This window comes from Leguminivora glycinivorella, unplaced genomic scaffold (assembly GCF_023078275.1).
Source record: "Leguminivora glycinivorella isolate SPB_JAAS2020 unplaced genomic scaffold, LegGlyc_1.1 Scaffold6, whole genome shotgun sequence".
In the NCBI taxonomy this organism is placed as follows: Eukaryota; Metazoa; Arthropoda; class Insecta; order Lepidoptera; family Tortricidae; genus Leguminivora; species Leguminivora glycinivorella.
Window position 1 is genome coordinate 2,903,942 of NW_025952831.1, and position 11,749 is coordinate 2,915,690.

General features: G+C 40.8%; 1 protein-coding gene across 1 annotated transcript in view; it reads right to left on the reverse strand.

The window, feature by feature from the left end:
• LOC125242089 (low-affinity glucose transporter HXT1-like) overlaps window positions 1-10,648 on the reverse strand; it is a 30,244-nt gene extending 19,596 nt beyond the window's left edge. The window contains exons 1-2 of the mRNA XM_048150797.1: window positions 10,269-10,648; window positions 311-540 (exon numbers count right to left, since the gene is read on the reverse strand). Of these exons, the coding sequence (XP_048006754.1) occupies window positions 311-540; window positions 10,269-10,365 (327 nt within the window). The 5' untranslated portion in view covers window positions 10,366-10,648. The remainder of the gene's footprint in view (window positions 1-310; window positions 541-10,268) is intronic.
• Window positions 10,649-11,749: the final 1,101 nt, after the last annotated feature.

Below are 11,749 nucleotides of genomic sequence, written 5' to 3' on the forward strand. Positions count from 1 at the left end.
AGGCTAGTCACTACTATCAGCTGCATGGGTAAATTTTGTATAGGGGCCGAGCGTGTCAAATTTTGTACTGAAGTTGTTTGTTGCCTGTAATTTTAAATATGTCTCAGGCTCTTGATTGTTCATAATTTTTGTGTTGTTGCAATTGAATATCGACGCATTTTAGTAACGAGGCATTTTTATGTTTTGATTGACTTCAACTTACAAAAATTGACGCCCGAAAACTGCAAGCTGCGATTAAAGACGGACAACTCAGTGGATTTCACTGAGTTCATTTGACACGCTAAGTAGATACGTTTGCTTGTGGACTTACCCCTTGCACCAAACTGACTATAAATATCCCGACTTTCCGTCCAAACCGCTCGATCACGCAACAGAGCACGGGCGCCGCCGCCGCCGCCGCCAGCACGTGGAGCGTGGTGCCCAATGGCACCTGGGTGCCAGGGACCTGGGGCCCAGGCGCCGCTGACCCGATGTTGCCAGCATGTGCGGATGAGGTTAGCGCGTCTGTCTCGATGCCTTGGGTGAAGAATGGCACGCTGGCTGGAAACAAGAGACGAGTTATGTACGACCAGGGGCGGCTCACTCCGCGAATCCATCGCCACGCTACAAGTACATGCGGGCGGCCGCGAGTTCGCGGCCTAATCAGGGGTGGCTCGCATTCTCACGGAACGCTTGTTCGCACTTTCTATTGTTACTATACGTCGCGAGTTTTTTTAAAGGTTCATACGCGATATCCGCGTGTGGAATGGCTAATAACGTTTAGTTAAACAAACATTATGAATAAAATAGGACAATCTTACACAGATCTACTATTGATTATGTCATTTATGGCCCACGGAAACGTTCAATCAGGCTTGTGACGTTGGGATTTAAACAAAAATATATAAATACTGTATATACCTAGAAAGTACCCAAGACTTGAATATAATAGCATAACATTTTATCTGATATTTTTTTTTTATACATAGGCAACCCTAGCGTCCGACGCTGCGCACGTGCGGCTCGTTTCTTTGTAATCATTTTGTAGGTTTTTTTTTTTTTTTATGGGATAGGAGGCAAACGAGCAGACAGGTCGCCTGATGGTAAGCGATCACCGCCGCCCATGGACACCCGAAACACCAGAGGTGTTGGAGGTATTTAAAAAGGCGGCATTTCGTGAACTTCAAAGCAGTGGGCCTTCTGTACTTGTACTATTATATATTCTGTGGTACGACTTTAGTTACAACGGAACGGGTAAATATGTCATTCTTTACGCCGTGTCTTGCGTGGGCGACGGTCGCGCGATGGTCGCGCGACGGCGATGCGACGCATACGAAAACAAACCTTATCGATATGGAAGTATGAGACGCGACGGCGACGGTCGCGCGACCGTCGCCCACGCAAGACACGGCGTTAGAAGGAGCCACGTGATAGAAGAGATATCGTGACACTTTTAATTGGGATTGACAGTTCTTTCTGACCTGGGTGGCTAGCCGAATGGCACAATCGCTCACGAAACGCTCACGAAACGAAGCGCTAGTAGATATCTATCTCTATCGCGCTTGCGTATTGGCGCGACAGAGCCAGCGGCGTATCGCTTTCGTTTGGCGTCGGAGAAATGCCATTCGGCTACGGCGCCTGTCACGTTGTAGTAAAACCAGCCGGCATATTATGCTTCCAATTTTATCACTTATCCACGTGGATAAGACATTTGTCACTTTCACACTGACATACTTGCCAAAACGTGACGGATTCTTTATCCACATAGATAAGTGATAAAATTGGAAGCATAATACGCCGACTGGAAAATGTAGTATGAGAAGAAGTTTCGTCCATATTGATAGTATTGTGATCATCATCCTCCTTGCGTTATCCCGGCATTTGCCACGGCTCATGGGAGCCTGGGGTCCGCTTTGACAACTAAACCCAAGATTTGGCGTAGGCGCTAGTTTTTACGAAAGCGACTGCCATCTGACCTTCCAACCCGAAGGGTAAACTAGACCTTATTGGAATTAGTCCGATTTCCTCACGATGTTTTCCTTCACCGAAAAGCGAATAGCTTCACCGAATAGTATTGTGATATCGAATCAAATCTAATAAGTATCTACAAAAAATCGCTAGTTGAATAACTTTCAGATTGCTTTTCCGACAAGAATTCACAAAAACACATTTAATTATGACATTGCAATAGATGAAATGGAAATAGGAGGTAACCGTAACGTAATTTTTTTTGGGTTTTTAGAAATGTCTGGATGAGTATTAGTTTCATGTACAAAGAAAAGTACAGTCAACGATGAAAGCTTATACCAAAAATGTAATTTTTGCCAAAAACTTCACTCTATAACTTTGTCGAACAAAAAACTGATATATTTTTGTGTGATGCTGATGGCTCGCTCAGCTGCACTTTGTAACTACAGTACCAAGGTCGTTAGACCTAATGTCTCCTAATTCTCCGGTCAACACAAATTGACAGTCTCCTGTCAGCCTAGCTGAAGTGATAACCGTTGACGCTACGTGGCGATCGAAACGTAGTCTGTCTCTGTCGCAATACAGAAGAGCAATAGGGACAGCTAGCTACGATACGCTCATGAAGCGTCGATTGTGAAGTTAGCTGTACCTTGGAGTAATCTGGACCAATTTACGGCACTTAACGAACTGCCCTGCTTCATTCGATTCTATTCTTGAACCTTGACTTGTTGGACAATACTTTACAATAACATCGTTGTAATTGAAATAATATAAGGCGACAGAACCGGACAGACAGACAGAACCGAATATGAGATGCACATGATTTTTAAACATCTGCGTGCGTAGCCGAATGCACAAACGCTCACGAAACGAAACGCTAATAGATATCTATCTATCGCTCTTGCGTATTGGCGCGACAGAGCCAGACAACCTACGGCGTTTCGTTTTCGTTTAGCGTCGTAGAAATGCCATTCGGCTACGGGGCCTGAAAATTTAGACTTGTAATGTTTTCATCACACAAACTGATAAAGGCTCTCTTAATTCTTCTAAAACAAATGATAAAGTTACATTTTATGCACAAGAGCGCAAAGTAACCTCAAACAAATTTTAGCTTGAGTCCAAAAGCTAGCTTGTAGAATTACCTAACGTTGCAATTATTATTTTAAATCAAATTATGTTTGTTTAAATATTGATGCATTTCACTTAGTTTGATATTTTATAGTTCTAGTGTTTGTGTGATCTTGTGGAGGCCCTGTGCACCTATGGCACAGTATAATAAAGAGTACTGTACTATCGTACAGTATGGCTACTCCCGCTCCCCGCTGAAAGTGCCGCCCACCACCTCTCGGTTACCTCACAGTTACCGCCTGTCAAAAACGCCAACAGTCGACCTGTCATATCCATATCTCACTCATAGAAGCAAGGTACGCGTTCACCTACACGGCTTAGACTGTGTGCTAGGATCGCTCTTTCATATATTTGATCGCCAGTGTCCGAGGTGTGCCTATGGGGTGCCTTAGGGCATTCAACAACAACAATGTTGGTGTGTGTGTGTCTTGCAATCCTAGCTACGCTCGCGGTTCAATATTGGTGTATTAGGCGACTTGCATAGGCGAGGCAAAATCGCTGCTAACTGAGCTTAGGAACACTTTAAAGTTAATTTATTTCAGTTAATCTCAACATCTCATTAAACTAGGAATACAAAGTCGTCTTAAATTGCTGTTTTCTACATTAAATTAACATTTTATTACCGTTCCTAATTTTGTTGTTTGTCCAATTTAAAAGAAAACAATTATGTACCTCGTAAAATACACAAAGTAACGAAAACAACTTCGGATAACGGTACATTCCCATTTTAACTCTGCGAGATATTATCAGGGTACAGTCAACCAATCTGAATCCTAGGCCACTGTAGAACCCTTTCACAGTAAAAGCACAGTATAATAAAGAGTACTATCGTACAGTATGGCCACTGTCGCTCCCCGCTGTAAGTGCCGCCCACCCCCTCTCGGTTACCTCACAGTTACCGCCTGTCAAAAACACGAACAGTCGGCCTGTCATATTTCACTCATACAAGCATAGTTCACCGCGTTCACTAGGCTTGTGTCGTTCACGAACTATGAACTGTTAGGAATAAAATCCCATCAATGACCGAAATGAACTGAATCTTTCCAGGCTCTGAGATTCGGTCTTTGCTCATTTAGTTCAGTATAGGATCGGCGAGCGCGAGCGGTTTGGATCGAGAACGAGTGTATGACTGCGCCGACCGAGAGCGAGAGCCAATTAGCAGAGCAACAAAAAGACGTCAAGTTTTCATATTAAACTTCGGTTACTTACAACCTTTGGGCCCGGAATGTTACTATCTGTTAGGGTTTCTGATTTCTCGACCTATTAGAAGTGTCGAGTTTCGAGAAATCTCGAGCCCAAAGTCTCCAGTCTTCTCGAGTCTTGAGTCTTTTTTTATAAATGGTAAAATTTTGATAAAAGAATAAACAACAATATGATTAGTAGTTTTTATTGCACCATACTATTATAAAAAATGCGTAAGAGCAATAAAAATCTTCTTTGAAATAAACATAAATCAAATTTTAACAAGAAAACTACAATTATAGTCTTGAAAATAATACCTAATCCTTTAACTTCCCCGCCTGTGCACGGGTTAAGTAAATTAAAATGTCATGTATTTAATCATAATGTCATTGAAATTAAACGTTTCAAATAACTTCTTCTTCTTCCTCGTTTCCTCATTGCCGAGGATCGCGACCACAAGTAGCGTGTCTCCATTGAACGCGGTCATAAGCCATGTGGACTGCACAGTAAGTATACGCTGTCGCCACACGATTTCTTCACACAGTCAGACCATCTCTTACGAGCCCCACCCCAATAATGTTTACCATTAATTCGCCATATTATGCATTGGTGCTCTCATAATGTGTCCGAAAAATCTGAGGGTCGCTCTTGGCATATTTTCGAGAGCCGTGTGGTGATATTCAGTTCTTGCAAAATAGAGATGTTTGTTAGTTCTTCTAGCTTTTCAAGTTATACTCGTAGCAGTCTTCGCCAGCACCACATCTCAATAGCGTCAATCTTAGCCACATCAAAACTTTTCAGGGTCCAAGTTTCGACACCATACATAAATATCGAGATTATCGAGAAGACAAGATTTCGAAATAATCGCACTTTATTTTGACGTCGAATTCCTCTGTTCTTCCAAATCTTGTCGAAGTTAGCCATAGCACTATTCGTAGGTTATCAATGACCCAAGATACATAAACGCGCTGACTTTTTCGTAATGACGAATTGCTTTTAAATAACACGAGGCTGTCAAAACTAGCCAAAGTCGATGCCAGCTTACGTTGGAATGAGAAGTTAGATCGCTTTATCTCGTTATAATTTATGCCGCCGTTCGATACCGTCCCCACCGCCTCGCGATGAGACCGAGCAGAAGGTAAAAAGGTGCATTTCACTTCAGGTCGTACTTTACATTCGGGACTCGAGACGTCTCGAGTACCTGTCATTTTTTTCTCGTCTCGAATGAAGCCGAAATTCTCGAGAAGTCTCGAGTTCGAGACTCTCGAGCAGAAACCCTACTATCTGTGGACTATTCGTATCATTTTGACACTTCGACATATTCGGTCCCATTCGTTCTGATCTTTCCGACCGCAGTGGTCGCTGGTCTGGCTGAACTAAATGAGCAAAAGACCTAGTAGAGCGAACTAGTTCGTGGGAGCGATTGAACGAGATCGGAGCGCTCCGATCAACGAACGAAACGGCACAAGCCTAGCGTTCACCTACACGAGCTTAGACTGTGTGTTAGGAACGCGCCTGTTTCATGTATTTGATCGCCAGTGTCCGAGGTGTGGTAAAAGTCAGACTGCTAAAGCAAATAAAGCACGGTGTCAATACGACAGGGTTCTAGAGTGGCCTAGGATTCTAATTGGTTGACTGTACCTAGCCAACGTCACAATCGCTTACGCTTCGTAAACGTGTCGTAGCTAGCTCTCTCTATCGCTCTTCTTTAGTCGCGCGACAGAGACAGACTGTGTTCCGATAGTCACGTAGCGCCAATGATTGTCACTTCAGCTAGGCCGGCAAGGCCTCTAGCCAATAGGTGGACCGGACCATTTTTATCAAAGTTGTCCAGTGTCCACCCCACTTTTTTGTAACATGGGTATTTTTTACGCGATTCATACTCAGAATCGAGAGCTCTTTCGATCCTGATAGAAGCAAAAAAATGTCCCAAGATTTCCATACATTTTTTCGAACCTTACATTCCGTTACCGCCATACAAAATGTATGAAAAAATGGTAACGGAATGGGAAAAAAACCTTGGGACACTTATTTTTCTCCTATTAGGATTGAAAGAGCTCGCGATTCTGAGTGGAAAACACATAAAAAATTACAAATCCAAAAAAAAGTGGTGTGGACAAGTTTGAAAAAGAAAATGGCCCAGGTATACAAGCGTTGACGCTGGAGAATAATGGGCATTTTCAGAATTTGGGACCCCCCAATTAGCGAAAGTCGTTAACAAAAATTAACTCGCTGTCAGTTTTGTGACGACAATCAAGCATAAAATTTGTCTAAAAGTTTACTTTTTTTCACGTTCTGAATGTAGATTATCGCTAAAGTTTATGTAAATAACACAAAAACAGTATTGTTATAGAAATTTTATGCTTAATTATCGTCACAAACCTGACAGTGAGTTAATTTTTGTTAACAACTTACGCTAATTGGGGGGTCCCAAATTCTGAAAATGCTCTAATACGCAACTGGTTATCTTCACGCCAAGAGTGGCAACACATTACAAGACGTTTGCCCACACGCGCAAGCTTACCCAATACGAAAGAACAATATTATACTGCTCGTGGCTACAAGCCCATAAGATATTATCTCCCTTATCATTTCCAGAAGGCAGATAAAAATATTAGAGTATAAACTAAACAAACGAATAAATAAAATACTCCTTTATACGAAGACTAAACAAATATACGTACGTGACCTATTTCAAGTAATATAAAGAAGTCTTCAAGGTTTTTGCTGTCCATTTGAAATGAATAATTTATGTATTGCATTCATGTAGGTATAATAGAAATTCTATTTTATAAGTCATCATTTTTCTTGCGTTATCCCGGCATTTGCCGCGGCTCATGGTCCGCTGTCATAACTAATCCCAATATTTGGCATAGGCACTAGTTTTACGAAAGCGACTGCTATCTGACCTTCCAACCCAAAGGGTTTAGGCCTTATTGGAATTAGTCCGGTTTGCTCACGATGTTTTCCTTCACCGAATAGTGACTGGAAAATATCAAATGACATTTCGCAGATAAGTTCCGAAAAACTCATTGGTACGAGCCGGGATTCGAACCCGCGACCTCCGGATTGAAAGTCGCACGCTCTTACCGCTAGGCCACCAGCGCTTTCTATTTTATAAGAAAGTAACGTTTACCTCTATAAAATAGTGTTTTTACTAGTTAGAGGCGATAGAGCCTCTTTTTAACCCCCGATGCAAAAACGACGGGGTGTTATAAGTTTGACGTGTCTGTCTGTGTGTATGCCTGTCTATCTGTCTGTCTGTCTGTCTGTCTGTCTGTTTATCTGTGTGTGTGTCTGTCTGTGGCACCGTAGCTCCCGAACGCATGAACCGATTTAGATTTAGTTTTTTTTGTCTGAAAGCTGAGTTAGTCGGGAGTGTTCTTAGCCATGTTTCATGAAAATCGGTCAACTATGTCGCAGTCGGAGGTTTTTTCAAAATTTCAATTTTTATAAGAAAGTAACGTTTACCTCTATAAAATAGTGTTTTTACTAGTTAGAGGCGATAGAGCTTCTTTTTAACCCCCGACGCAAAAACGACGGGGTGTTATAAGTTTGACGTGTCTGTCTGTGTGTATGCCTGTCTATCTGTCTGTCTGTCTGTTCGTCTGTCTGTCTGTCTGTCTGTGTGTGTGTCTGTCTGTGGCATCGTAGCTCTCGAACGGATAAACCGATTTTGATTTAGTTTTTTAGTCTGAAAGCTGAGATAGTTGGGAGTGTTCTTAGCCATGTTTCATGAAAATCGGTCCACTATGTCGCGGTCGGGGGTTTTTTCAAAATTTTAATTTTGTGGTTAGGTTATTATTGAAGTAAATGTTAAGTAGCAATGTGGTATCTTTTGATTAAAAACGTCACATACAGAGGTATAAATTGTAGAACAATTATCTAAGTTAACGGAATTCAAAATACCTAGGGATTATGACGAAGATCCTTCGCCTTAGGGGTTGAAATGGAGATGATAGTTTGTCAAGAGACTTAGCTTAGTTTCAGTTAATACTAAGTACATTCAGTCAGACAACTAATACCTAATACGTGTCACAGTATAAAAAAAAACAGTTCGTAGTCTCTCCGCGCGAAAGAAGTCAAACTTCATAACATAACTATGCCTCAGGGGCCTTCTTTAGACTTAGATTTCAAGTTTTCTTATATTTTAATTGCCTAGTTCATAATATTTACATACATACATACAATCACGCCCGTATCCCATAATGGGGTAAGCAGAGCACATGAAACTACTAAAGTTTCAGTGCCACTCTTGGCAAATAAGGGGTTGAAAACGAAAATTATGACATTGCAGTGACAGGTTGCCAGCCTCTCGCCTACGCCACAATTTGACCCAAATCCCACAGTCGACTTCTACGACACCCACGGGAAGAAAGGGGGTGGTGAAATTCTTAACCCGTCACCACACGGGACCTCTTTCATAATATTTATTGTATCAATTTTTTTATTTAAGTGTTATAAATAAATAATTTTTACTTCAAAAACATTTTGTCAAGGGACGATAACGTTGTTGCGTTTAGTTACGTCCATATTTTTAATGTTTTAAATATTTTACATTGCTATTCGTTCAATTTATTGTTAAACAAATATAAACTCATTTTGCACTCGATCTAAATATAAAACACACGCATTCCAACCAACCATTCCACCATTCAAAACCATTCTGGGCATTCTGTTCTGTCACTGACTGAGTGAATAAAGTGAATGAATGGAATGAGTGAGTCGCGTTCAGCGCAACGAAACTAATGGAATGTTGACGCGCTGAGTGAGCAGCATTTCACGCAACGTAACACTGACTGAGTGTTACGCGCTGTCAGTTGGAAGACGCATAGAAGTTTCACTTCAAAAAGATATTTGGGTCTGATAGTCCGTGTTGCGCGCTGTCAGTTGGATTGGAAGTCGCAATAAAAGTTTCACTTCAATAAAGAGTACTATCGTACAGTATGGCCACTTCCGCTCCCGCTGAAAGTGCCGCCCACCCGGCCTCGGTTACCTCACAGTTATCGCCTGTTAAGAACGCGACCAGTCGACCTGTCATATCTCACTCATACAAGTATGGTACGCGTTCACACACGAGCTTAGATTGGGTGCGTAGGAACACGCCTCTTTCATGTATTTGATCGCCAGTGTCCGAGGTGTGCCACTATTGAGAATACAGTGTGCGTATCCGAATGCACAAACACTCACGTAACGCTCACGATAATTTCTTTCGTAGCTATCTATCTCTATCGCTCCTGCGTATTGGCGCGACAGACCCAGACTACATTTCTGCGCGCTTCTATGGCGTTTTGCGTCGCAGAAATGTTATTCGGCTGCCTATTAAACCGATGGTCCCGGGTTCGAATCCCGGTATAAGCATTTATTTGTTTGATATTTGTTTCTGAGCCATGGATGTTTTCTGTAAGTGTGTATATTTATAAGTAGGTATGTATCACACATAGTAGGTACAAGCTTTGCTTAATTTGGTTCTAGGTATCTGTGCAAAGTTTCCCTATTTCAATTTTTATTATTTATTTATTTGTTCACTGTTGTAACTAACCTAACCACAAAATTAAAATTTTGAAAAAACCCCCGACCGTGACATAGTGAACCGATTTTCATGAAACATGGCTAAGTACACTCCCGACTAACTCAGCTTTCAGACAAAAAAACTAAATCAAAATCGGTTCAATCGGTTCGGGAGCTACGATGCCACAGACAGACACACACACAGACAGACAAACAGACAGACAGACAGACAGACAGACAGACAGACAGACAGACAGACAGACGGACAGACAGACAGACAGACACGTCAAACTTATAACACCCCTTCGTTTTTGCGTCGGTGGTTAAAAATGCATTGTTGTAGTTGCAGTTTTCAAATGGAAAATAGCATAAAAGTCTCTCAAATGTATCATTTGGGTATTAATAGCGCATCTTAAGCTAGTTTTATTTAAATCACAAATAAAGGGTTTTCAATAAAGATAACAAGAAAAAATGATAGTAAATCATAAAATCAAACATACCTATAAAAGCAAACAGTAACTCTTTCCAAACACATCCTTTGCCAACATCCTTATTTATTTCCACACTGCTTGAATGTTTTCCTATTGTGTACACCATTTTCAATAATATCACGGCACTTATTTATAAATAACAAAAGAGAACTCGATTCGAACTTCTTTTATAAAGTTATCCACATCACTATTTACATATAACCTCCAAACGGACACCGACTTAAACATAACGCAATTCAGTTGAAACTCGAACGGTTTTAACTATCTTATTATTTACATTGAAAATCAAGCTCTAATCGTCAGGAAATACATTCTAAACCGTTTTTACTATCTCGAGTTTAAATAATTCTTGTCTATTTTAAACTCTATTTCTTGGAGATAGCACGTCCGTCCCAAGCGAGATTGTAACAATCTGTGTCAATAGTGGCGTGAACGTGAGACAGGCGGCGTGAGTGATAACAGTCTAGAAGTCTTTCAGCTGTTTATTATGTTAATGTTAAGGCCAGTGCACATATACTCGCTATACGATGCGATGCTTTGTCAACCAATATAAAGTCCCGAATGCACAAATGCTCACGAAACGCTCACGATAATATCTAGAGATGGGCCGAATATGGACTTTGCCGAATACGAATATTCGGCCGAACATTCGGTTCAGCTCTTACCGAACCGAACATTCGGCCGAATATTCGGTTACGCCATATTTAGAAAGCGGATGTTAAGAAAAAACTATTAAATGATTGATAATGGTTACATATGTTACTAGAACTACATAATTATGTTATTACGATTTAGTGAATTTAACTAAAAGTTAGTTAAAACAACTCTAAATTCTTCTCAACTCTTAAACTACGGTTTTCCCAATTTTGTATTTGTATTTTGACGCATAGGCAATTATCTCTTTCTAGTAGTTCCTTAAAAAGCTACTAAAATAGGAGCTTATTATCCAAAGGAATACGTAAGATCTTCATTATTTTTTTACTTTGTTTATTCGGTAAATATTCGGCAAAGCAACCGAATTATTCGGCCGAATACGATCATTGAAAAACTTGCCGAATATGCCGAATACCGAATATTTACCGAATATTCGGCCCATCTCTAATAATATCTCTTTCGTAGCTATCTATCTCTGTCGCTCTTGCGTATTGGCGCTACGGGGCCTGATCAGAAATATATGACTACGCGCCATGTTGCGGAATTTCATTAGAACTATTTTCCTTATACTATTCTGAACTGTCACCGCATACATCAGAATAACAGCGCCCTCTTGACAATAGTCATATATTTTAGCTGCTTTAGATTTTTAGCTTCGCTAATATCACCGCTAAAAGCCTAAAATAAAGAACAAAAGCATAAGCTATAATTGGCTGTTTGTTACTAGGGTTATATTATCTATCCTGAATTGTAAGCTGTTGGTTCTCCAAATAATAAATAATAATAAGTCTAAAGGCCAAAACTGATTGCCGAGCTCCACGTAGGGCTAAAGAGCC